The sequence below is a fragment of the Amphibalanus amphitrite genome, unplaced genomic scaffold, assembly GCF_019059575.1.
Source record: "Amphibalanus amphitrite isolate SeventyFive unplaced genomic scaffold, NRLGWU_Aamphi_draft 000566F_arrow, whole genome shotgun sequence".
NCBI lineage: Eukaryota > Metazoa > Arthropoda > Thecostraca > Balanomorpha > Balanidae > Amphibalanus > Amphibalanus amphitrite.
Window position 1 is genome coordinate 19251 of NW_024882060.1, and position 26787 is coordinate 46037.

At 50.3% G+C, this 26787-nt stretch overlaps 3 protein-coding genes across 9 annotated transcripts; 1 reads left to right on the top strand and 2 right to left on the bottom strand.

The window, feature by feature from the left end:
• Nucleotides 1–978: 978 nt before the first annotated feature.
• On the bottom strand, nt 979–9777 carry LOC122393969 (PRA1 family protein 3-like). Of its 2 annotated transcripts, none has more exons than XM_043390484.1 (4): nt 9764–9777; nt 5019–5220; nt 3592–3809; nt 979–1747 (listed from the first exon to the last, which is right to left on the bottom strand). In XM_043390484.1, exons 2-4 carry the CDS (start codon nt 5201–5203, stop codon nt 1605–1607), a joined length of 546 nt encoding a protein of 181 aa, XP_043246419.1. In that variant the 5' UTR covers nt 5204–5220; nt 9764–9777; the 3' UTR covers nt 979–1604. The 2 variants fall into 2 exon arrangements, with proteins under 2 accessions (XP_043246419.1, XP_043246421.1); XM_043390486.1 differs by lacking the exon at nt 9764–9777 and adding an exon at nt 5375–5387.
• On the top strand, nt 7469–26210 carry LOC122393967 (ankyrin repeat domain-containing protein 13C-like). 6 transcript variants are annotated; one of them, XM_043390479.1, is made up of 12 exons: nt 7469–7521; nt 19431–19662; nt 20031–20072; nt 20473–20577; nt 20919–21050; nt 21365–21576; nt 22337–22468; nt 22970–23140; nt 23447–23599; nt 23876–24005; nt 24486–24603; nt 24990–26210. In XM_043390479.1, the coding sequence occupies exons 2-12, from the start codon at nt 19491–19493 to the stop codon at nt 25003–25005; spliced, it is 1383 nt and encodes a 460-aa protein (XP_043246414.1). In that variant the 5' UTR covers nt 7469–7521; nt 19431–19490; the 3' UTR covers nt 25006–26210. The 6 variants fall into 6 exon arrangements, with proteins under 6 accessions (XP_043246414.1, XP_043246413.1, XP_043246415.1 ...); XM_043390478.1 differs by having other exon boundaries at nt 7479–7500; XM_043390480.1 differs by lacking the exon at nt 7469–7521 and adding an exon at nt 7538–7548.
• On the bottom strand, nt 10199–16833 carry LOC122393959. Its single transcript, XM_043390466.1, has 4 exons — nt 16674–16833; nt 13003–16525; nt 12596–12756; nt 10199–10374 (listed from the first exon to the last, which is right to left on the bottom strand). The coding sequence occupies exons 2-4, from the start codon at nt 16263–16265 to the stop codon at nt 10199–10201; spliced, it is 3600 nt and encodes a 1199-aa protein (XP_043246401.1). The 5' UTR covers nt 16266–16525; nt 16674–16833.
• Nucleotides 26211–26787: the final 577 nt, after the last annotated feature.

The following is a 26787-nucleotide window of genomic DNA, read 5'->3' on the forward strand; positions in this document are numbered from 1 at the left end:
TCCCTTGGAGCGGCATCGCTGCTCCCGAGGGAGCGCACCCCGTAGCCGGGTGCAGTGAGTGCCTTGGGGCTGGGTGGCCTGTCCTCTGGACGGGCTCAGCCCCGGCGACTCACTAGGGTGCCTGCCCATACCAATGTCTCCCCCTAATTCCTATCATCCTTCCGGCTCTGCAATGGTCTTGTCAGACCGAAAGGGCCTAACCCAACAAAACAAACAAAATAGATTGATCACCCCGTTCCGTGCTTCTATCCTCAGGATACTGAAATCCTCCTCCACGCCGCAACCCCCTCCGGGCTGGACAGGCAACTTATCTCATGCGGGCTGCTCCCTTGGAGCGGCACCGCTGGGCGCTGGCCGCTGCTCCCGAGGGAACGCACCCCGTAGCCGGGTGCAGTGAGTACCTTGGGGCTGGGTGGCCTGTCCTCTGGACGGGTTCAGCCCCGGTGACTCACTAGGGTGCCTGCCCAGACCAATGTCTCCCCCTGATTCCAATCATCCTTCCGGCTCTGAAATGGTCTCTTTATACCGAAAGGGCCTAACCCAACAAACAAACAAACAAACAAACAAACATAGATTGATGAAAACTGAGATGAGTGCCTGACGAACCTCGAGCGTACCTCGCAAAAATTGGCTTCAGGTCGGTGAAAATCAGGCAGTGTCCTCACTTCTATTGGATGTGCCCTTTTTCTGGCTGGCGCACGACGGAAGGCGGAGTCGGAGATCGAGCGAGCATCCATCGCGCCCCCAACGCACACAGATCGGGAGAAATCAACCATAAGAAAGATTAATGGTCCAACACGATAGAAATTGGAGTTCATCACGAGTTTTGTATTACTACCGTAAGCAAAAATGGAATAAGCCACCGTTCATAAGAATTCGGAGAGTTCACTATCCCTCGTTCAAAACGTCGCGCTCAATATAGACAAAGTACTAGTAATAGACAAAGTACGATGACACGGCACAGGCCCATAACATAACGCTGCCTTTACAAATCAGTTGGTATTGCTTCCTTCTACACAGACATGCTCCTCTCCGGTAGACCAGGCTACATCAGGATATTCCTATTCCCGATGACCAGCGCAAGCGCCTGGACATCTCATCACTAGTAAACAGCTGCCCACCAGTCCCAACGTCTGATCATACCGAACACACGCAAACACTGGCCGTCGAACCAATGGCGAGCTCACAGGAGCACTGGCCAGCCAACCGTAAATAACATTCTTTTGGCATCACCGATACGCGCAATGCACATGCGAATATAAATAAGATATGTCACAGCACACTAGAAAATATCATGGCCATTTCTGGAATGACTTTGGAATCAACAGTAGAAGGAATAAACACTCAGCTTCATACGCAATAAAACAAATACGACCAAAATGCATGCCTCTGTCCTTCAACTCGGCTATATAAGCCCGATAGCATAACCCTAAACCGGTAAATTATGGCACACATACAACCCCCCAAGTAGTTAGCAGCAAATCAGATTTCAGCGTTCGCATTCAGCAATAAAGCGTCTCAATTGCTCTAGCACCAACTGGCAAGAAGCGACGCAAAACTCCACACATGACCTCAAGCCATCTCTCAGGTGACGCTGAGCCTGCTCACATGACAACTTTGTCGCTTTCCATCCCCAGCTCGTCAAGAAAGAGTCCCATCGGCGAGCGGCGCATGCCGACCGACTCCATGCGGTTGGTGAGCTTGTTCCTGATGCTGCGGAGTCGCAGCGAGGCGTGTAGCAGCACCGCTGGGAGTAGACGGGGGGGAGGAGGGGGCACGGCCGGTCAGCGGAGGGAGTGGTGGCCACCACAGCCGGCATAGCCGGACGGAGGGACGGTGGCCGGCCGTCAAAGCGCCACTACCTACACTCAACACTGAGACATTCCGTTCGGTGAAATAAATACCATCAGAAAGGCCCAGACGATTTCGCACATCAACATCTGTGATGGTATGCGATGACTTGACTTCATGAAGTCTCGTGCCAGTACCCCCAATGGCATATGCTTCACTAGCCTTTTGACAGTCATCAAACATCGTAACTATTAACCCGCGCGGGGCTGGGGTCTCCAGCCGAACGCGCGGGGCTGGGGGGGGGGGGCTGTTATCTCCCGAACCAATGGTCCAATTTGGAAAATTCAAACGCCAATCGAAAGATCTCATAACGAAACAACTAAAAATATGTACTTAATTTAAAGTTTGAGGTCAAGGTCAAGGTCAGGTCAAGGGTACAAATTGCAAATTTCTACAGTATGGGCCTTGCACCGTAGTTGCCGAAGAATGGAGTCATGGACTGAGACTGATTGCCCAAAACGTGTTCTTAGGCTACCAAGACAATATTCATTGCATAAAATATCATTCAGAGGTCAAGGTCAAGGTCAGGTCAGGTTAGGTCAGGTCACAAAATATAGAAAAGGGCATGTGCGACACATGTTTTATGGGTCATTTTATTCATAGAATTCAATAGGCACACTCAATAGGTGATATGGACCACATCTGGATGAATTTCAGGTCGAGGTCAGGTCAAGGTCAGGTCAAGTGAGGTCAAATTTTGAAGTTGGTTGTTAAGGCCTAAAAGGTGTCTATCTGATGCAGTTTTCCACGGCGAATCGAATGGCGCTATTTTTGTTTCCGTACGAGGTAAAGAACTTCCAAAAAAAATCATTTTTCAAAAAATTTGTTTGTCGTGACGTCATAAAATTTTGAATAACTCCCACATTTTTTAACCGATTCTTCTAAAAATTGGTATGTAGGTGCACATGGACCACTTCTCTGACATATATTCCGGTTTTTCCGATACACGCAAAATTTTGGATTTTATAATTATTTTCCAAAAAAAAGTCAGCTTTTTGAAAAAGTTTGGGCCAAAATAAAAAAATATCAAAAAACCGAGATAGCCATTTGATAGACAAAGTAGAATCACGTATAACCTTTTTCTGTTACGTCTTGATTCCCTTGAAAATGAAGATGTTAGCGGCGTTTGAAATTTTGCCGTTTTTGAGACGAAAATGGCGAACATGACGTCACTAAAACGTCATCTTCTCAAAAAAAAAAAAATCCAAAGGATTTCGCCTAAAATTTTAAGGGAACGTGTCAAATTGATGTAAGAAAAGGTACTGAAAGTTTGGCGGCGCTGCGCGCCGTCGTGTTTGAGATATTGCAAATATTCGCAAGGGGGGTAAAACTTATCCCCCCAGCTCCGCGCGGGTTAAGCGAGGATTCCGTAAACAGGAAACACATTTCGCGGAAACAAAGAGACAAGCCAATTACATCCAACCCCTAATGAGTGATGTATATACTATACACGTCCTCTCAAATGAGCGTGTGCCGTAAACGTTTGTGTTATATGCATAGTATAGGAGTGGCGTCGTTTGCCGAAGCGCAGCAGTTAGACGACGAACAAAAACACCGGTGTATTTAGCGTGTGACGTCATTTACCAGACAGCGGCAGGCAGACCCCGAGCACTGAGCAGAAACACCGGTGTATTTAGCGTGTGACGTCATTTACCAGACAGCGGCAGGCAGACGCCGAGCAGAAACACCGGTGTGTGTATGCGTGCGTGTATGTGTGTGTATGGGAATGCCGTCATTTACCGAAGAGCGGCAGGCAGATGCCGAGCAGGAAGACCAGCACGGATCCGAGCATGGCCATGATGAAGTAGCCGCCGGTGAGGATGATGGTCAGGCTGAGCAGCGGGTGGTCGCGCCGGAAGCGGGACGCCATCGCCTTCCGGTTGGTGACATAGTAGAAGACGGCAAACAGCACGGCCAGCGCCGCCATCCCGCACAGAAACTGCTGCGGGTGCATCACCCTGGGGTGGGGACGGTCAGCGACAACGGTACACCCATGCGGTCAGCGGTCAACGGACAGCGGTCAACGATCCACCATCACCCTGGGGCGGATGGTCTGCCGTTCACTTATCATCCTGGGGCGGGGACGGTCAGCAGTACATCAGTGGTCCTATTATTCACGGATAGAGTGCAGTGAGCGGCCAGAAGTGATCGGGATTCTGTATAAAAACATCGATACTGCGAAGTATGATACGGCGAGAGCCACAGTGGGTCAAACGAGATATAAAAGAGTACCTACTTATATACAATACACATCTATGTAAGGAGTCACCAGCAGCCAGCATCGAAACCATTTCAATAAGATGCAGCACAATCAGCATGGTACAATCTGCTCCCTTTATAGCAGACTTAGCGCCAGGTGAGAATAAATACGCGAAGAATCAATTGATCTTTTCCTCGAAGAAGTAAAAACAATGCTCGTTCCTCGCTACTTCACACCATTAATTACGGAGCGAGCGAAGCGAGCGGAGTCTTACGTAAAATAAAGGAAATTTCTTAGTTATATGAGCGGCCGGCCGTGGTCACGCTTTTACAACGCTTATATCTCAGCAACCACTTGACCGATTTACATGCGGTAATTCTTTTAGGGTAGCTTAATTCCTTCTACCAAGTATTGAACTACTCCCGGTGCATGTGGGTGACCCCTTATGCACGTGCCACGTGCAAAACGTTCGTTAGAGGTGCCAGTTTTGTAATAGTTGCAATGTCTCGGTAACTACTGGGCCGATTACGCTGAAAGTTGGCATGTAGGTAGGCAGTAGGCACCCACTAGGCAATGCATTTGCATGTGCCACAGTTGGGGTGCTGCTGCACGTGCGCACGTGCAGGGGTCGATTCCAGATCTCGAGAACGGCTGGATCGATTGCGCTCAAATTTGGTACACGGTTAGGGACCGGTTAGTAGGGTGCCGTGCACAAGTCAGTTGGGACCCACTTTGCACGTGCGCACGTGCAGGGTGCCGCTTCCAGATCTCGAGAACGGCTGGGCCGATTGTGCTCAAATTTGGCACATCGCTAGAGACCGGTTAGTAGGGTGCTGTGCACAAGTCAGTTGGAGGTACCGCCTCGCAATTTCGCACGTGCAAGGCCCATCCTCTCGCTCGCTCCGTTAGTCGCCCCAAAAAGCGTTATACTGGTTTTATCGCCAGGTGATATAGCTGCAGCACTTACCCCACGAGGGTGAAGATGATCACCGCTGAGACAAAGTAGTTGGTCTGGTAGTAGAGCAGGTTCTGCAGAACACGGTTCGTCCATTTCTCCGGTTCCCGGTAGTTGGGAATTTGGAAGCGAGCCGAGTGTGCCAGGAAGTCATCGAAGCTCCGTAACGGCGCTACCTCCAGCTCCATGCCTGCCATAGTCCGCTACTGCGATTCTGCGAAGAAGGGAAGAAGGAATCAATTAGAGTAGGTAATGCAACATTCCTCAACGGTAGAGTTGTTCATCCATCGCAATTCTCTGTCTTCATGTGACTTTGTCCATACTCTTTGTCCCTGAATATTCATCCCCGAACTTTTACCACCTTTTACACTTTATCCGCGCCGGTTTCGCCTAAGATTCAAATAGGCATTTTACCCCAAGGCTTTTACCCCGACTTATGATACTTGCAGAATCATGACATCATTGTTTCTGTTTCACTAGCAAGTGTATATCTATGATCAGTATAATAAGATATAAATAAAGATACGAATAGCTCACAAAGCTTTTGACAAAATTTATTTTCAATATGACCATCTAATTTTTACAGCAAAGAAATTCAACAAAACAGTGGCGGCGGAAGCAGGGGGGCAAGGGGGGCAGCTGCACCCTAAAGTTATGGAAAGGGGCGCCTCGAAAATCTGTAGAGGAGGCAGGAAGTTAAGAGGTGCGGCAGCCATAAAGCTGAGCAGTGCGACACCGCAACTGATAAAGGCACTTGTGACACGAAGAGGGTGGCAATGACGTGAGAAAAGTATCTTTTGATATGCTGAAGAGTGGAGGGCATCCTTATCTGAAATAAAGGCAGATGCTGCCGACCCTGTCGAATATAATCTTGCCAGGCGATAAAGGCTAGGAGGGCGCAGCCACTCAAGAAGCGCGCCATGCGGAAGAGGGGCGCCTGCATGCGAAAGAGTGTGTGGGCCTGTGTGTGGGACGAAAAAGAAACATTTATGGAGACGTCTTTGAAGGCGATAGCCTCCGAACGCCAACACGAACATATGAGGGCTTATAGCGTTGCAGGCTCCATGCGACAAAAAGGGGCGCCTGATGGCCGATATGCGAGAGGAAATTAGTTTGTGTAACATTTATCGGGGGCGGTTTGCCGTTTACAACATATGAATGTTAAGGGAGGTCCGAGATTGGGGCCTGTAAAATTGCACTGTCCGTATGGGTGGTTACACCCCTAGTGCTAGGGCGTATTTTGCGTTTTTTTTTTTTTTACTGGGGAGATGATTATGACCAGGAATAGCACTCTGCAAACTTCTATGGGCGCCTGTATAGGGGCGAAACTGATTTTCCAGTGCAGGGACGGCCATCGGCATTGTGGGGCGGCATTCATTCCACTGGGGCGTCTGCCAGTGTTGAAGGGCGGTATTCATTTCAATGGGGCACCCGTTGGTGTTGGTGGGCGACATGTATCACCTGGGGCGCCTATCGGAGATTGGGGCGGCATTAATTTCACTGAGGCGCCTATCGGCGTTGACGGGTGGTATTTATTCATCCGGGGCGCTTATCGGGGCCGGCATTCGCTTCACTGAGGTGCCTATCGGTGTTTTAAGGCGGCAGTAAATCCACGGTGTCTGGGGCGCCTACCGGCGTCGAAAGGCGACATTCATAATTCATTTCACTGGGAGGCATATTGGTGTTGATGTGTAACATTCATTCTCCTGGGGCGCCCGGCAATGAGGGGGCGGCATTTATTCCGTTCCCCTGGGATGGGCCCCTATCGGTGTGGAGGCGTCGCCGTCGTATTAGTTTGAAATGGGGGCACCCCTGGGTGGTAATAGATGCATTCATTTCGCTGGGACGCCCGGACACCTACCAGCGTTGATTGCCTGTATTCATTCATTTCGGGCTCCTATCGGTGTTGAAAGGCGGCATTTATTTCACTGGGGCGTCACAAACCTGCTACTCCCACCATAAACCTCAGCCTATTCACTTCACGTTAGCAGTAACTAGAAGTCTCTTAGTCTCGGCATAGAGTCTCGGGTATCATTGCGTCGCGTCGGAGCGATTAGAAACCGGGTTCTAACGATCGAAATTTCGCAGCTCTAACCAACTTGATATGGTGATGAGGTTGTTTCTAAACGAACATTATGAAGGTTACATTTACGCTATGGAATGTACCTAACTATTTCTCGTTACATAAAAACTGTAATTCTGAACGTGTTAACAGGTACATTGTCAAACGTCTCTTCACTGTTTGTGTTACTACAACCTTGTATATGGTAAGGGGCGCCCAGCGGGAAGGGGCGCTTCAATATCGTTTGCACCCCTATCCTAGAATACCTTCCGCCGCCACTGCAACAAAACAAGAAGAAATCGCAGACGATCGTTTATCATTGATGACGTAATTTTATTTTTTCAACATCAAGATTGGAGACTTCCGAGATTTCTCTGTTCCTTGATTACTCCATTCGATGGGTGCTCTTTTGTGTTTTGTGTGATTGAAAAGGTGAATAAGGGTTTTTTGTGGGTAGGTGTTATTCATAGAAATAAACCCGTGGACTTCTTTTTCTTTGTTTTGTTGTACTTTCGATTGCTTGAAAAATTACACTCATTGATGTACAGCTATCTTTTCTTTGACTTTATTAAAGGAAAAGGGCCACCTTTAACATGGGGATTGAAACTGAGATAGCCATCTTGTAGCCCGTGTCCGAAAACCATCCTGTCTACCTCCTTACGGCCGATTTCGGCCTCCATTCGTAGTTATCGGCAATTTTAAAAGAAAATACGCCAGGAATGCGTCCTTATCCCAGGAATGCGTTCTTATCCGACAATACAGCCACCCGCGGCGAGGCTTTGGTTTTTTACCAATCAGCTCCAACCAGCTCAGCTTTAACCAATCAGCTTATCTGACACAATCCGACGAGTCTGTCTTCTGAACGCTGATTGGCTTGAGTGTGACGTCATCGCTATGCCATCATACAGTAGGTGCCGTAGAGAGTATCAACATAGTACCAATATGTTAAATAGTTTTAATTACTTTTTAGCGAATTGTGCACTTCTGGCACCAGTTTTAAAAAGAAAATGAAAAATAATAATGTCAAAATGAAAAACAACGATATCTTCATATTTCACGAAGGTGGCCCTTTTCCTTTAACCCGCGCCCCAGTGGCGGTCTCAGCCAACTTCGCCCTAGTGAGGGGGGGCATATGTTACCACCCACCTCTAACTCAAAAACTAAGAGGGCTAGAAAGACGCGGTAAAAAGCAGTCGATAGCTCTCAATGCGTACGTTTGAAAGTATTTCAGTCATTTTTCACCTTAGAGCAATATTGGGGTCACCAGAGGTCATCAAAGGTCAAAATTTGCCAATTGTCATTATATTTTTCAGAAAACATGCCGCTATCTCAGGAACTATGGTAGCTAGAATAACGCAGGGAAGAGCAATCGATAGCTTTTGAACTCTTCTTTTGAAAAGGTCATCATCAATATTGACCTCAGGTCAACGGTTTGGCCTCCAGAGGGCAAAAAGTCCAAAAATAGCTGTTTTTACGAAAAGTGTTTTTCGACAATAACTTTCGACTACAAAAAGCCACGACATTTCTATTGCCAGAATCGTGTTCCTCTCGCCGAGACACGTCGAATGAACTATAATTTGACCCTGAAAGGTCAAGTTGAAAATTTGACCTCAGGTCAAGGTCATGACCTTACCGGAAAAGGTCATGTTGCATATCAGTCGATGCGTCTCAACAAGGCAAACACAATGAGACCATCCCCAGCGTTCTATCTCTTTCCAATCGCGAGTTATTGGCAAAAAACTGTTTGTAGCCTCAAGTGACCTCGGATGACCTGTCTAGAGGCTATCAGCAAAAATGACACCTTGGTCATCACGAGTGGACTAAATCATTGTGATTCTGAAATATTTGGACTGTTCCGATGCGTACACACGGATCTAGAGGCATTTTCATTTTTCTCCATTGACTTGTAATGGAAAGGTTTCGCCACTGACCTGACCTTAGGTCACGGATATAAAAAATCCGAGATATATAAATTGTAGGCGCCCATAACAGCATGCAACCCACCAAGTTTGAAACCTTTCTGACAAACACTGCAGGCTGGACATGATTGCAAACTTTTTTTAGGCTTGGTCAGTTAACTTGACCTGGTGACCTTACCTGACATGACCTGGGGTCAAAAATTTCACACATTGTCCAAAATTGATGTACCAAAAGCTACCCCAAGCGGCGCGGCGCTACGCGCCGCGGTTTTTTATTCACACGCAAAAAACGCGACAGGGTGGTAACATTAAACATATTGTAGCGGTCTTTGTACTCCCACATGCTTCTGTACGTTGAACGCTTTATTGTACACAAAAATGAAAGACGTAAAGGGAAGGATACATTGAAAGGCAAACAAAGGAAAAAGATAGAAACAGAAGGAATGGCACAAAACACAGCCTTGCGCGCATGCAGCAAAGTGGGGTTTCTGCAAGCAGAGACAGCACATAACACAGTCAATGACACAGAAGTTAATGAGCGATGACCATTGACAGACAAAGAGCAAATGAAGATGGCAACAACCAATGATAAGCAAACATATGAAAAAGTAGATCATATGCAAAGTAAAGCGTTACCGAAGTTTCCGCTCCCAGTTCATGCCAGTCTCAGCATAGCAGTCTCAGCATGCCATCTCATCATGCCAGCTTGTCAGTTCAGGCACACACAGTTAATATTTATACATGTCTGTCAGTGCAAGACCTGAGAAAAGAGAAACCTCAGTAAGACTCGGTGGTCGCAACACTCCCCCCAGTGCTTATCCTAGGCCTGAGGAGAACACTAACTGGAGCGACCATCGTTGATTATTCAGCGTTCAGCTCAATGACCGCCGAAAACTTACGCTAGACACATTAACTCAAAATACGCACGAACGCACGCGTCAAGCACTGCACATTTCAGAGAAAAGCAGATATCGTACAGCAGCTTCAGTATCCAGCACTCAGCCTCCATGCACTATCACCTGCCCGTTCTCCGGCCAGTCACTCAGATATCGTACAGACGCACCGCGCCGGCGAACCGTAACGCCGAAACCGTGCGCAAAACTATAGAGTCCATCATCCGCTACACCTCTCCACTCAGCGTTCGTCCGAGCAGCTCACGCAGTCGTCCGCGCCAGGCAGACGCCGTCTCTCCCCAGTCTCGCATCCTCCGCTCAGCGGCCAGAGCTCAGGAGACCCCGTCGGCGGCGGGCCAGGTCTCGGAACCAGTCCCGAGCACACAGCCGATCACAGGTCCAGCGCAGCACGCCGCCACCCCTCAGCTCCAGGACGCGGCCATGCCGTACGTCAGCAGCCCGAGCCTTCTCCAGGTCGAGCATCGAGCAGCACGCTGGGCGCATCGTGTCAGTGCCAATGGATGAGGTACTGCTTAACAGGTAAGACAGGGGCCAGGACGGTACTTGAATAAGGCTAGGATAAAAGCGCCTAGCAACAGAACTTTCACTCTTCTTGACTTTCATTCTCGCTTTCACGGCCGTTTGCTCAGTTTCTTCCCTGAACGCAGCTTTCTAAAAAGCATATCTTGTTCGCTGGTCGTCGATAGGTAGATCCGCTGGAGGTCTGCACTGTCACAGTCCGGACACGACCATCATCTCCCGGAGAAACTTCCGTGACCTTGGCCAGCGGCCAGTATCCTCGTGGTGACCCCTGCTCGACCATGAGCACGATATCTCCAACTTGCAGATCGCGATCTTCATGAACCCATTTCTTCCTCTGGATGAGCATGGGCAGGTATTCACGCTGCCAGCGGCGCCAGAGCTGGTTGGCCAGAACCTGGGATTGCCGCCATTTCCCTCGACCCAACGCATCACCATCAGTGAACATCCCTGGAGGAAAGGCAGCCTGAGGGCTACCCAGAACGAAATGGTTGGGCGTGAGAGGCTCAGGGTCATTGATGTCCGAACTCACGTAAGTGAGTGGGCGACTGTTGATGGTGAATTCTACTTCCACCAGCGCGGTGTGCAGTACGTCCTCACTGACACACTGGTTGCCCAACACCACTCGCAAAGCGCGTTTGACCATCGCCACCAACCTCTCCCAAACACCGCCCATGTGGCTGGCGGTGGGCGGGTTAAAACGCCACTCGATGTGTCGCTGACTAAGTTCGTCGGTGATCTGTGCCTGATTCCACGCATCCAGACAACTCCTGAGCTCCTTTTCACCTGCGACCAGATTCGTGCCATTATCTGACCAAATGACACGCGGACGCCCCCGGCGGGCAAAGAAGCGCCGGAGGGCCATGAGGAACCCATCTGTATCCATCGAACTCACAAGCTCCAAGTGCAATGCACGCGTCGCCAGGCAGGTGATAAGCAGCACATAGCGCTTTTCGGTCTTGCGGAACTTCCGAACGGGGAGTGGGCCACAGTAGTCAAGGCCAACACATGCAAACGGTCGAGACATGTCAAACCGACTCGCCGGTAGGTCCGCCATCATTGGAGTCTGGGGCTGCGCACTTCTCCTCCTGCAGTACGCACAGTTGTAGATGAGCTTTCTTGTTACTGATCTTGCCTTGGGTATCCAGTAGAGAAGCCGCAGCTCACTGAGCGTCTGCTCCAGACCTGCGTGCAGTGCCCGTCTGTGGACATCGGTGACGATCAGTCTGATCACGTCATCGTTCTTACTGATGAGGAGAGGATGACGACAGGTCTCAGCCAGTGGGGCATTACGGAGACGTCCCCTCGCTCGGAGCAGTCCCCGCTCGTCGACATACGGGGAGAGATGGAGAAGCGTGCTGTCCTTCGGCAGCCGAGATCCACTGGCGACAGCTTGCAGTTCGGCATGGTACGCCGCCCGTTGGAGCTCTCTGAGGACGAAAACCTCAGCTGACTGGACCTCAGCCGACGTAAGAGCTCCACTTACACGGCTGTCTTTACTCCGCCTGGCGTTCTCGCAGAATCGCAGCACCCAAGCCACCGTGCGTTTGTACTTCACCCACGATGAGTACCGGGAAGGATCCACCAGTGGCCCCTCGCTGCTCTGTGCTGCAAATACTGCTTCATTTGGAGTCTTCATTTCTGCGTCTTCTGCGCTTTGCGTTGACGTGACGCGTTCCGGAGGCCATTCTTCACGATCCTTGGTCAAGAACTCGGGGCCCGACCACCACAGTGAGCATGTCTGGAGGTCCGGGCCTGACATCCCGCGAGAGCAAACGTCTGCTGGATTGAGCTCACCGGGAACATGGTGCCACTGCTCAGTCTCTGATGAATCTTGTATTTCTGCGATCCTGTTGGCGACGAAAGTGTGGAACCGACGACTTTCGTTTCTTAAGAACCGCAGCACCACAGAGCTGTCGGTCCACAGGAAGATTTCATCGAGACTGCACGTGAGCTCTCCTTTGACGAAGCTGGCCAGCCTCACCCCCAACACAGCAGCCTGCAGCTCAAGGCGAACAATTGTCAATTGCTTCAAGGGAGCGAGACGAGTCCGTGACATGATGAAGGAGGTGGTGTTCGTGCCGTCGGCACATGACATCCTGAGGTATGCGACTGCACCAAAGGCCTTTTGGGATGCGTCACAAAAGATGTGAAGCTCTCGACCTGTGACTTCACCATCCGGCGGAACATCAGCCGCGTAGCATCGCTGGATCTCGATGGTCTCGAGATGAGGCATCTCCGACAACCAGTTCTCCCAAGCCAGGAGTTCTTCTCCGCTCAGCTGGCAGTCCCAGTCGAGCTTCAGCTTCCAGAGGTGCTGGACGAGCAGCTTGGCCCTGAGAACAAACGGAGAGACGATTCCAATAGGGTCGAAGACCATAGACAGTCTTCTTAGAACGCCACGCTTGGTAGCTGGGACGTCCATGTCTGTTACCTTCACGCCGAGAACATCGCTACCAGGCCTCCAGACGCATCCTAGGGCACGCTGGGTGCCCTGGCCGAGATGCGCCAAGTCGAGCCCGGATGCACTCATTTCATCAGCTGGGACACCTTGGAGAGCTTCTGGTTTGTTCGTGGTCCACTTCGTCAAACGGAAACCGCCCTTGGCCACCAGCTCAGTCACGTTCGTACGCATCTTCCTCGCCTGTTCTACATCTGGAACCGAAACAAGCAGGTCATCCATGTAGAAGTTGCGCTTGACAGATTCAACAGTGGCTCTCGACTCATCTGTGTCCTCCTTGTGGTCCTCCGCCGTTCTTCGTAGAGCGTAGTTGGCCAGGGTCGGGCTACATCGGGCGCCAAATATGACGACCATCATTTGATATGTATCTGGAGGCCTGCTCCTATCCATGTGCCGCCACAAGAAGCTCAGCGCCGGCTGGTCCTCCACTCTCACCCGCACTTGGTGGAACATTGCTTCCACATCGGCCACGAGCGCCACTCTCTCCTGTCTGAACCTGATCAGAACACCAACCAGACTTTGCAGGAGATCAGGGCCGGTGATGAGGGCATCGTTGAGGGAGATTCCTTCACAGCGGGCAGCGGCGTCGAACACTACGCGGACTTTCGACTTGTTCGGGTTGCTTACCGCGTGATGGGGGAGCAGCCATCTCTTTTCGCTGGGCCTGGCCAGCTCCTCCGGTGACACTTTGCGGGCGTAGTTCTTCGTCACATAGCCCATCAGAACGTCTTCATAAGCGGCAGCTTTTGCTGGGTCACGAGACAGGCTCCTCTCCAACGATTGCAGTCTTCTCTCGGCCATCTTCCTGTTGTCAGGCATCTTCACGCCGTCTTTCTTCCACAGCAATCCGACCTCATAGTGACCATCTCGCAGCTTAGTCATCTCGTTGAGAGTAGCCTGCGCTCGGATGTCATCACGTGAACGAGACACTTGCCCTTCAAACATACTGCCGAACGACTCAGTAGCCCAGAAATCCTTCACAGCATCACAAAGATCCGATTCCTCAGTGGCCCGATGAATCAACATCACATCTCGCACCTGTCTGGGAACAAGCTCAGCCACAGATCCGGTGAGCGTCCAACCGAAGACAGTCCTGATTGCTACAGGGTCCCCTGGGTTTCCTGTCCTCACCTCGAGCTGGAGAACTGCCTCGATGACGTTAGCCCCTAAGAGGAGCTCTACCTTCCGTCCACGGCAGTCCGGTAGCTTCAGGCCCTGGACATGATGCCAGTGCTTCACTGGGAAGTGAGGCACCGTCAGATTGATTTCCTTCACTGAGAAGGCTTCCGGCACTACGACTGCGTAGCCTTCATCTCCGTCAGTGATCAGCTGCAACTGCAACCTCCTCGTCCTCTGCTGGGAGCCACTGCCTTCCACGTTTCGCAGCCGAAGTGTCTGCTGCTCTCCCTCCAGACCAAGTTCTTCAACAACATCCTCTGCAACCAGGGACGTCTGAGAGCCAGGATCAAGGAGCGCACACACCTTCCTGGTCTTACCACCTTTGCCGACAATAGTGACCTGCACCACCTGCAGGAGAGTTGTTACAGGCTTGCCACCCAGAGATGCGGCAGCAACCACTCGCTGTCCGTCCAGCTCAGAGCCTGGCACCTGGCTACTGGACTGAACGCCGACCCTCTTGCTGCCATGCAGCAGCCTGTGGTGCTTCATCTTGCAACCCTCGATGTTACATCGTTTTGCAAAACGACAATGTCTGACTGCATGACCTTTCCTCAGGCAGAAGAAGCATGCTCCGGACTTGGAGACAAGGATGGCTTTCTCGTCCACAGGCTTGCTGAGGAACGTGGGACAGGTTGTTACATCATGGAGAGCTTCACAGCAGATGCAGACCTTGCCCGACATGTGCTGAGCCTCCGTCACCAGTGCCGTTCGCTGGACTGTCCGTTCCATGGCGCCTCCTTGTTTCCTCCCCTCGTTGGCACTTCTTCCTGTTGGCTGCCTGCCAGGCTGCTTCGAGACAGCAGCATAGTTCAGGGCTATCCTGACTTGCCTGCGCAACCAGGAATCCAGGTGCAGAAGACTGGGTCTTGCAGGCTCGAGACTCAGAACATGTTCACTCCACCTTTTCATGAGATCTGAAGGCAGCTTTTGCACGACACGCCTCAGATTCTCAAAACTGTTCAGGTCCCCATCGTATTTCATACTTTCAAACACAGCTATGGCGCAATGGATTGTGGACTGGAATCTTTCTAGGCTGATCGGGTCCTGCAGAGAAGGAGAGGGACATGCAAACACCTTCTCCAGAGTTGAGCTCACAATGTCCTCCTGTCTGCCGAATCTTTCCTGGAGCATCTTGATCGCCTCACCGTACAAATTCCCATCATACAGCAGCCCCTTTATGGTCTGTTGCGCCAATCCGGTTACTGCAGACTGAAGATGAATCATCTTTTCAGTGGGCGTCAGCATCTCCTGATCATGTACCAGGGTGCGAAAGAGCGCAAACCACTTCACCCACTCTCCCGGATTACCATCAAACTTCGGAAGTGTGAGTCGGGGAAGGGCACAGTGAAGCAGTGGTTCTGAAACACCACGGGTTTGTAGTTGAGAAGCACCTGGATGCTGGTTGGCTCCATCAGTGGTAAGCTCATTCCCATTCCGAGTGGGTACATTGACACCAGCACTGGTCACAGCAGCGTCAGCTACACCAGCTGTAACAGGACACTGATCAGGATGGGGACGTTCAGAACGATCACGTGGTACATTGAGACAATGGGGGAGGTCTGAACCCAGTGTCGCAGGTTCCACAGCAGAGCCACGATCCAGCCCAGGACAGTCAGTGGGAAGCTGAGCCGCGGGTTCTCCAACAAAGTCATCCATCCGATCCCTGTTAAGATCATCCCCAGTCTCTGCGGCGCACAGAAGCTGGGCCTCGAGTTCAGCAGCTGCTCTGGCGTCCTCTGCCGCCTGTAGCTGAAGTTTCCTCTGTATTTCCTGTTCTTGCTTTTGCAACTCCAGCCGTTGTCCAAGTTGCTCAGCTTCAAGACGCTTTACCTTTGCTGCAATCCTGGCTCTGTCAGATGCCGTGGACTTGGAATTGGAGACATGGCTGCCAGATGCCACAGATGGTGCCTCGTCCTTCCGGCTGATCAAATGCTCTTCGATTCTGCTAACAGCGTCCTCATATTGTTTCTCTACATCCTTCATGTACACTGCAGCTGATTCGAGCTCCACGTCTTCTGTCAGCAATGACACATACTGCTCATTCACCTCCTGAATTGCCTCCAAGGCCTGATCCAGATCCTTCAATAGCTCACTTAGCTGGGTGCGGCTTCCCTTTGCATCGATGATGATGAAGGCACGTCTCCTGATCCTGGTCAGGTTTCCCAGCTTCTTAGCCCTGGCACCTTTCAGCGACTTGACATCCATTTTGTACAATAATTCAATAGACTGAGCAGCAGAGAGATGAGCCGATCCTTGTAGGTATGAGACTTCAATGTCCAACACGGACTTCGAAACTGTAGCGGTCTTTGTACTCCCACATGCTTCTGTACGTTGAACGCTTTATTGTACACAAAAATGAAAGACGTAAAGGGAAGGATACATTGAAAGGCAAACAAAGGAAAAAGATAGAAACAGAAGGAATGGCACAAAACACAGCCTTGCGCGCATGCAGCAAAGTGGGGTTTCTGCAAGCAGAGACAGCACATAACACAGTCAATGACACAGAAGTTAATGAGCGATGACCATTGACAGACAAAGAGCAAATGAAGATGGCAACAACCAATGATAAGCAAACATATGAAAAAGTAGATCATATGCAAAGTAAAGCGTTACCGAAGTTTCCGCTCCCAGTTCATGCCAGTCTCAGCATAGCAGTCTCAGCATGCCATCTCATCATGCCAGCTTGTCAGTTCAGGCACACACAGTTAATATTTATACATGTCTGTCAGTGCAAGACCTGAGAAAAGAGAAACCTCAGTAAGACTCGGTGGTCGCAACACATATGCCCCCCCCCCCCCCCCCCCCCACTGGGGCGAAGGTTAATAAGCAATTAATTGAGATAGGTTCTGAAGATAGCTGTAAGCTACATAATTTTTATCTCAATTTTCATTTTAATTTCATTCTTTCCCTTTCATGTAGATGTCAATATTTGACAACTAATATGTGTAAAGCAGGTGACCGGTATGGTAGACACCTGACAGGACACTGATTGATCTGTACAACGTATCTGGTCGAGCGATTTAAACGCAGTTCACACTTGCCCGTAAGGTCTGACGGTGACGGGCCCGACACCGTCAAAACGGCCGAAACCGACGGAGCGACGGCCGTCAGGTCGACGGGCATGTGTGAACCGGCAGCGTTTGACGGCCGGCAACAGCTGACTGCACCGGCGCCGGACCTGACGGCCGTCGCTTTGGAAAGTTCAGCAATGTTCAACTTTTGACGGTGACGGGCCCGTCGGTCTGAATGTCTGCGTGTTGGAGGATGAGGAAAAGGAACGTTATCATGGAGCATGGAGCTTAAATGCATTTTTAAGATAATTTATATCATTTTCTATCCATTTGTTGAGATGAAAATGTTTATTACGGCACGATATCTTGAGATTCGGTCCCTGATTTAAGTCAGCGAACCGATGTGTCTTTCATCAAAATAAAATTGTAGCATTATTTGACATAAAAATGCAAAAGCGTGGTTTTTTATTTCTGTAATTCAAAGAATATCTCGGCTTCTACCATCCCCATCCCCTTCCCCCATCTGCGTCCATCTCGAAAATGGTGCGCCATTTCTGTCACAACATATGGCAGCCAATGGGAGCTACCAAATCTCAACTTTCGTTTGACGGGCTGCAGGCCGTCAGGTCGACGGTGACGGGCCCGACACCGACAGACTGACGGTCATGTGTGAACTGCGTTTTATATGCATTACCTGTCTCTACCCTCTTCAGTCTTCACTCTGGTCCTCTTGCCATTGCTATAAATAAATTGTCATATTCCAGTGTAGAAATTTAACTCAGAAGGAATGGTTTTCAAGTAAAAGAGCGAAACATGATATTTGTTCATACAGGATCCCTCTATGACTTTAAAGCCATGCAAACTTTCTTTGCTCTTTTGGTATGCCTGATAGTTGATTGGTACAAATTGAAATTAGAAATGTCTTCAATAAACATGTATTTTGAAACATATTTGAATTCTGGGTGTGGCTCACGTGTTGTGATGTAACGATGATGTCATTGAATCATGGTGAATTTCCTAATATAAATATCATCATTCATGATTCACCTACTTACATCTGATCTTTCAAAATCAAGTAACTCATTCAGGAATTTAATCAGAGGGCATGAATGGGTGACTTATCACATGCCTTAACCCGCGCCCTGCTGGGGGGGGGGGGTGTTTGAACACCCCCCCTTGTGGTTTTTCGCAAATATCTCAAAAGGTACACCTTATCATACATCAATTCTACACATGTTGTGAAAATTTCAGACCAAGGTCATTCAAGGACCTGGTCACTTGAAGTGACCTCACCTCATAAAAAGTTTCAATGTCTGTCATAGCTACACCGAGTAACCGATGGCTTTGAAACTTTCAGCGATTGCTAAGAGCAATAGCATGTACAAAATGTATATCTCAGAATTTTGATATCGATGACCTAAGGTCAGGTCAATTTTGCGACCTCCCCATTATAAGTCAATGGGAGAAAATTGAAATGCGCCTCTTTTGGACGAAAGACATTATAAACACTCCCAAACACTGAATTACAAGTGGTTTAGACACACTGAACATGAAAATGGTGTCCGTGACCCCTGTTTATGCCCTGAGGTCATCTTAGGTCACGAATGGTATCTAACAGTTTTTCGCAAATAACTTTTGATAGAGGCATGCTAGAGCGATGAAAACGCCTTAGATGTGTTCACCTCGACGATACGGATCGACTGATATGCAACATGACCCTTTCTGGTCAGGTCATGACCTTGACCTGAGGTCAAATTTTCAAGTTGACCTTTCAAGGTCAAGTTTTAGGTCATTCGATGCGTCTTGACGAGAGGAACATGATGCCGGTAAAAGTAAGCTCGTACAAGGCTTGGGTCAAAAGTTATTGCAGAAAAACTTTCCGAAAAAAAATCGGCTATTTTTGCAGTTTTTGCCCCCTGCAGGCAAAATCGTTGACGTTAGGTCAAATCTGAGTGAATTACTCAGAACGGGCGTTAATAGGGCTATCGAATGCGCTTTTCCGCGGCGCTGTAGCTCTATTGGTTCCCGAGTTATGCGTTGGCTTCTTGGAAATTGTCGACATTCGACGTGGAAATCGACGAAATTTTGCCTTCAATGACCTCTGGTGACCTGACCTTTGACCTGACCAAAAAATTGACCGAAGTGAATTCCTCATTATTTTTGACGCTCTTTCGAACGCCGCGTATCGCTACGTGGCCCAGGAGCCGAGTTAGAAGGGGGGGGGTCCCCCAGCAGGGCGTGGAAATCCAGGACCCCCAGCCGGGCGCGGGTTAACCTAGCTTATTACAATTATGGCTAATGTGGTAGAGATAGAGCCAAAATTGCTACAATAATCAATAAATATTCTTATTTATTTCAGATCCAACCAATATAAATTGAAGTGAACTGCATCATATATGGTACCTCAGTTGATGCTAAAATGATGGCAGCCAGACAGTCCAATTCTGCAGCTCCAGCATTGGAAACTACAGATAGCAGTGATGCCTTGTCAAGAACTGAATATCCACTCCATGAATGTGTCTATAAGGGAAAAATTAAGAAAATACCCAATCTTCTGAGGCAGCATGACATAGATGGAAAAGATAAACATGGTAAGTTTTTCTTTCATTAAGTTGAACTTCTGCTTTTGGGCTACCTGTTTTCCCAAAATGTCTACAAATACCACTTCTTGCTGATACCTTTTTTCTTAATGTGTATTTATTGGTCCTTAAATATTGCAGTATGTACTGATATGATGCTGTTAATGCATTTACCAACTTTCTATTATTCTTAGCAATGTGTAGTTTTTCACCAAGTTTTATGTAAATGTTTGTATTTCCATTATTCAACTCTGACCAATATGCTTTAAAGCTCAATATTTCTTATCAGCCTGTTAATTTTCCTATTATTATTATCATTATGTGGTGTGCACTTTCCCTACTTGGTATGCAGCTTTTTATTGCTGTTATTTGATTTGCAGGAAATACTCCACTACACCTGGCTGTTATGCTGGGCCACAAAGGTAAGGCATACGTTTTTCAAAACTGAAAGCTGCCTTTGCTACCTATGCTAGTTGATTGTTTGGCATGTTTGTAATCACAAAAAGGCTGGAAATGGATAGCTTATGTGTGCTGAAATAGCCTCGAATCGCTTTCCTGGCCTGACATGTCTCAAGGGTAATATCACTGGTCAAAGGTCATTTGGGTCAAGATCATGCAATTTTCAGTTGAGACAGTTGAGGTGCAAAATTGATTAACTCGATTGTACTTAGTGTTTCGTCGCGATCCGTTGCTATTGACGCGAGTTATCCGTAAAAAAAAACGATAGTGGTCCGTCTGACCCCCACATCTGCCCCCTTTAAATACGAGAGTTACGGCTAAAATCGTGAGACTCTGACCTGTGATACTGTACCGATGCCACAGAAATCGTGCACTTGCTGCTGGCGAGGAATGCCACTGTGAAAATCAGGAACGGACACGGCTGGAGCCCTCTAGCTGAGGCCATCAGCTACGGAGACCGACAAACAGGTGATTTGACGCACTAGCATGAAAGTCAGCGAATTGTCCATCAGCGTGGGGATCCCATGGCTCGTGCTATGCTTATTTGTAGTTCCTTATGGGCGCAAAATGACCACCGTAGTCGACGCGCCCTAAAGCCCTAATCAACAAACAAACAAAACAAAGAACATGTCACCAGTTGTAATGGCCCTGTCCCAGTGTGCTTAGCTGTATCCAGCTCCAAATACAAATCGGAATCACGTCACTGAGCTGCGGAAATACGTAAGTTGTAAGTTTCATCTATTAGCGCTTTCTCCAATGTCGTCGCTGCTGAGGCTATCCGTGTGATGGCCTCTCTGCGCGTTTCTCAGTGTCGTCTCTGCTGCGGAAACTGAAGACCCAGTCACGGGAGCAGATGGACCGCCGTCGGCCGGCGCTGGTGGCCGCCCTCCACCAGATACCCGACTTCTACATGGAAATCAAGTGGGACTTCCAAACCTGGGGTGAGTCGCTGTGACGCTCGGTAACTGTCGGCTCCTAGGTTTATCTGTCGTTATTCTCGTGATTATTTATGCTTTCTATGTATATTGGCCCATATTGATGGTACGATATGGCTGACGCTGATGATTCCTGCTGTGTGTTATCCCGAACCGAGGGAGCTTTCTGTTATCGTAGATTGATAACCCATGCTTCGTAATACCCCTGACTGATGCTGCGTGCTCAATGATGACGCTACAAACTCGATGCTGTCCTCAGTTGACCCAAGTTGTCTGTTGTTCCTGACTGAGTACTCACCCGCCGCTCTGCCTGTTTCCAGTCCCGCTACTTCACCGCATCCTGCCGTCGGACACGTGCAAAATCTACAAGCGCGGCGCCTCGATCCGACTGGACACCACGCTGGTGGACTTTGCCGACTTCAAGTGGGAGCGCGGCGACATCAGCTTCCTGTTCAACGGCGACTCGCCGCCGTCGCAGTCGCTCTCGGTGCTGGACAACAAGCTGCGCGTCTACCAGACCGTCCGATACGAGGTGAGCGCCGCCGCGGGCTGCGGGTGGGAGCGGCGTGAGGCCCGCGGGACGGAGTCGCAGGTCACGGGGTGGAGGCTCGGGTCACGGTGTGCGAGACCGGGTTTACGGTGGTTCGCTGGGCTGTTTCTGGTTGGGGCGTTGTTTGGGCGGACGGAATATGGGGAGCTGTGCAGTGCGGTAGTGTTCGTTGTGTAGAGCCAGTTGCGCAGCTGCGGCTGAGTCACCTGCCTACGCAGGCGACTGTCGCTGATCTAACGCTGTTATTATCATGTAACAGAGGGTCGTGGCCTTATCGTGATTCGTCACGCTCGGGGGTGTCTGTTTCATGCTGCTTTACTCAGCCGTTGCACTCGGCGAATGGTGTGCTGATTCATTCATTTCTCCATTCATTGATTTTTCATTCATCTGATTATCAATTATTTGTTCATTCATTTCCCAAGGCACTCCATTCACCGTAGCTCTTGCGTCGTCAAAATAAGTAGAAAAAATTGCGCCGTATTAGAACCACATAGCATAGCGTCAGTCATACCCAAGCACCATAGAATAATGCCCAGTTCAATATAATTATTTGACAGATGTGTAAAAATGCAAGTGTCAGCAAGGCCGGTCCGTGGGCAAGGGAGTTAAAGTGTTTTTTACAACGTAATGAGCGACGGAACGGCCTTGCTGACACTTGCATTTTTACACAAATGCCCAGTTCGCTGTGCGCTCGTTTGAACGTCTGTGCCCCTTTCTGACCGCTCGCCGCTGCCGCCGCCAGGAGACCGAGCTGGAGATCGAGGAGGAGATTGACATCCTGATGAGCAGCGACATCGTGTCGGCGCAGATGTCCACCAAGTCCATCACGTTCAGCCGCGCTCAGCAGGGCTGGTTCTTCCGCTCCGACCGAAAGGTGTGTACGTCCGACGCCGGGCGCGAGGTGGTTCATAAGGCGGGAGAGTTCTGCTTATACACATCACAGTTATAGATGGCGTTGTCCTAAACCTTTGGCCTCGCCTAGTGTAGTGCGACGCTGAACACAGACGTGCGCAGATGTTTGTAAATCTGAAACCGTATTTCTGAAATCAGTAGCAAAATTTCTCAATAATTCACGGGAAATACAGAGTTGAAACCGTTTTATAGTGAGAAACATAACTTCTTGTATAAAACTTTTTAATAGATTAATTATCTAGTTCTCTGTTTAAATCATTCCAATATTTTGCGTTCTTCATCAAGTGAGATATAGTAAATATAATGTCATTACATAATGCACAATGCACATGCCGGTTGCCGTTATCAGTTGCCGAGCACTGTCGAATCAGCGTGGTCCGTCTCAGCTCACTGGAGTGTCACCGTGTCTATATACCCTCTCATTGCGCCATTACCGACCGATGGTCCCTCGCCGCCCCCTCAGGAGCCGGTGGGTAAGTACGAGGCCGAGTTTTACGACGTACACGGCGTGGTGCTGGAGACGAGGAAACGTCGCGAGCACCTGTCAGCCGAGGACCTGCAGAAGAACAAGGCGCTCCTGGACACCATTACCCGCGGCAGCGCGCACCAGCTGGACGCCGAGGAGGTCCGAGAGGTGAGCGCAGACCGGACGGACGGGACGAGGGGGGGGGGCAGACGGATGGACTGACACGGACGGACATGTAGACTAGTATGGACATGCGCAAGGCTAGAATATGGACCGATGGACGTATCGACAGAGTTTGGGGCGGACAGGGTGGCGGCTTCTTTTGTTAATATATTGGTCGTACTTAAGGCCACTGTTATGCATTAATAGGATTATTCATCTCTCTGTTTTTGTTTGCCCGCCCGGTCTCCCGCACATGTATTGCCCATGTCTCCGCGCCGCCTGTGGTCTGACCCTCTGTTCCGATGTCGGCAGCTGCCCCACCGCAGCTCGCTGGACCCACCCAGCACTCCACCCGTCTCCTGGGAGGAGTACCTGGCCGCCGACCCGGCCAACCCGCCGCGCGTCGGACGAGCCATCATCTCCAAAGTCAGCTGCAAACGCTTCAAAAACGCCACTCTGGCCATGGTGAGATCGGCCGAACGGGAAAGGGTGGGCCCCGGGGACAATTGGTTACCAGTCTATGGCGTTTGTCAGGCTATGGTTTGTTATGATAGATTGATCGGCATACTTCAAAAGCTTTTTTATTGGACTAGTGGACTATTCATGTTCGTGCCCGTTTTTAATTGTCTCCTCGATTTATTGAGAGCATTTTGTGTTTTACTGCATTGATCGTAGCTCGCTCTGACCCTGGCGGTGGGAACCCAGTCCTGGTCTAACCGGGTCCGTTCGGTGTCTCTGCAGAGCCAGGAGTTCCCTCTGACGGTCAGCATGCTGCTCGATGTGCTGGACGTCATAGCGCCCTTCAAACACTTCAGCAAGCTGAAGCAGTTCGTTGAGTGCAAGCTGCCGCCCGGCTTCCCCGTTAAGCTCGGTGAGTCTTGTGGGCGTATAGGTACTGCCCTAAAATATCCCCTCTATCTTGAGGTTATCTCAAATGTTTTTGTTCGCTTAGTAATTCCCGCAGGCTGTGTTGTGTCAGTGTGTTTGCGTTTCGTTTGTCTTACATAATACTGCGCCTGGTTTTGTTTGCGGGCCACTGTGCCTGATACCACTCTATATAAGGTCTGTACCGATTCGGCAGTTGTGCTGTTGTCAGGCAAAATAAGCTCCTCCCACCGCATTTTGCTGACGGCATGGTACCGATCGGCTGACGAAAGCTTTAATAGTGGCTGACCGTCTTCAAATGGGACGTTGTAAACAATTATTACGCCTTATCTTATTTCCCTGCGTGGAGAGAGACCAGAAACCCAACAAGATTAGTATTTGATATCTATGTTATTTTTTGTCAACGTCACGTATTTGTTGCTACCCGCTGATGGTCTAACGCCGTGCCGCCCGCGCTATGTTCCAGACATCCCGCTGATTCCAGCCATCACGGCACAGATCACCTTCCAGGACTTCTACTTTGACGACAGCCACCCGAGCCACCTGTTCGCGGTGCCGGCTGACTACACGGAGGACCCGGCCCGGTCAGTCCCCGGCCACGGACACTGGCGGGCAGGGTGGCGCGCCGGCAGAGGGCGAGGGTAGTCAGCAGTCATCTCCACGGGGCGGACACAGGGGGGCGCCGGCCGCTAGCGGGCAGGGTCGGGGCCCACAGAGGGCAAGGGTAGCTGGCGGACAGATGATGTTATAGGCGGCGCTAACGTAACCCACCGTCATGCTTTCTGCTTTCGTCACCATCTATGCTTGGTCAGGCTGGTTATCGAGATGTTTTTAGAAAAGAAATGGTTTATTCTGTAGGATATCTGGATTGAAATGTATTGTATTGAAGGCCAATGCTCAGCTGTGCACAGTCCAATGCCACGTCTGTGCTGAGTATGTTGACTGACCGACTGTCGTGTGTTCCGCGCAGGTTCCCCGACTTGTGACACCCAGAAGACGCGTGCATGTGTGGCGCGGCGTGGGCGGCGCGGCCGGCCGACGAGCCGCCGCTGCAGCTGCACGTGCCCGTCCACTGGGGCCCCGGCAGCCTCTACTCGTCCGAGCTGTGCCTCCAGCTGGGCTGACGGACGGCCGACGGCGCGGCAGCAGAGCTAGAAGACAGGGCGCCACGCTCAGTGACTGGCCACTGTACAGGCGAGTGCGCTGGGCGGGCGGGTCCGGCCCGGCGCGGTCGGCGGGTGACATGTGATTTAGGTCGTGACAGTGACTGCCGAGCGGTCCCTCCCCTGTGGCGCGGCCGGGAGTCACGGGAGGGATGTTTGCCCCGGGTGGTGTGGGCATCCCTTCCATCCTGGTGGGGTGCGCGCGCTTCGGAACCGTCAATGCCGAGATTTAGGTACCAGACTGTGTATTAGCGTGTTGGACACATAGTTGGGCATTCTAGAGGCAATATTCCGAGGTGACTTCGGGCTATAGCTGGCCTTGTGGCGGCTGGGAGGCCCGGCGCCCCTCTGCGGCCGGTAGCGCCGCCGTCACCGACTCGCCCGGCCGATGCAGCCCTGTCAGCCCAGAGGTAACGTGCATTGCTCAATCACCCATCAGACGTGCCCGCCGTGGCGCGTGCTGCGCCGCCGGGCGAGACCGGCCACTGGTGATTCGCACCTCGAACTAAATCGCCCGCGTATATTTTCGGCCATTGTGATGACCAAATGGGCTGATTTGTTAGGAGAATTGTGTGAGTACGTGTGTGAGTGTATGTAGACACGATCCATCGACACCGGCCGTCGGGGGTAGCTCCGCGGCGGGGGTGGGAGGCCCGCGCCGGCGGCGGGCCGGTGGTATAGTGTCCAGCCGCCCCACGGTCCGGCCGACCTCGTACCGAGTCGTGACCGCTCTCTGTGATTAGTCCGAGTTCGCCGGGCCGCCGGCGGGCCCAGAAATGACGGCCCACAGCGCGTGATCAAGGCGCGGCCGAAATGCTAGCCAATTTAGTGTTGTTCTCGCTAGATAGGGAGTGTATTTATTTTGTTTCTAGTGTGCAGCATTTACCATAGAGGAATACCTTTACGCAATAGGTATTTGTTAGGAGAAAACTGCAAGATTATCAAGGTTTGTGATGATTCGCCGATGCCATACGTTATGTTGTCCTCCATCAAGAAGTGTCGTCGAATAAAGACAAAGTGGTCCCCTCGACTATGCCATCAACTTCCTCACCCTGCATTGTGGGGTCTGAGTTGAGTTCCCACTGCCGGCCTCCATTTGAATTACTGGTGGCGAAATCAAAATCATCTTCAGTCATTTCCAATCGAGCGGAACGAATGCCGGCTCTGGATTTATTTAAATACAGCACGCACAATTGGCAATCATCGCAGTGCGCGTCGCGCGTCTGCAGCGGCAGTGGCTTTCATTGATGGTTTAGTGAAACTTTGTGACGAGCCTGGATCGTGATACGGTGTCACATGTCAATGTCTTAGCACTAATCGGACATGATTGCCCAGCTGAAAGCGGATACTTCTGATCTCCAGATTTTCAGTTTCGATAGTCATTTTTGTGCGTCACATTGCCGATTTGTACGGGTAACTTTGTTTTTAAGCTCGCACCATACCGATGCCCATTTCCTTCCGTTCCTTTTCTCACTTGAGCTATTTCGCTTAGCATCAGCATGATTCCTGTATTGGCAGCGGTGTGTGCATGGGGGCAGCTCATTGAGCTGTCCATTGCCCGCCTGACTGCACTCCTCCCGGAGACTTCGTCCAGGGAAGGCGAGT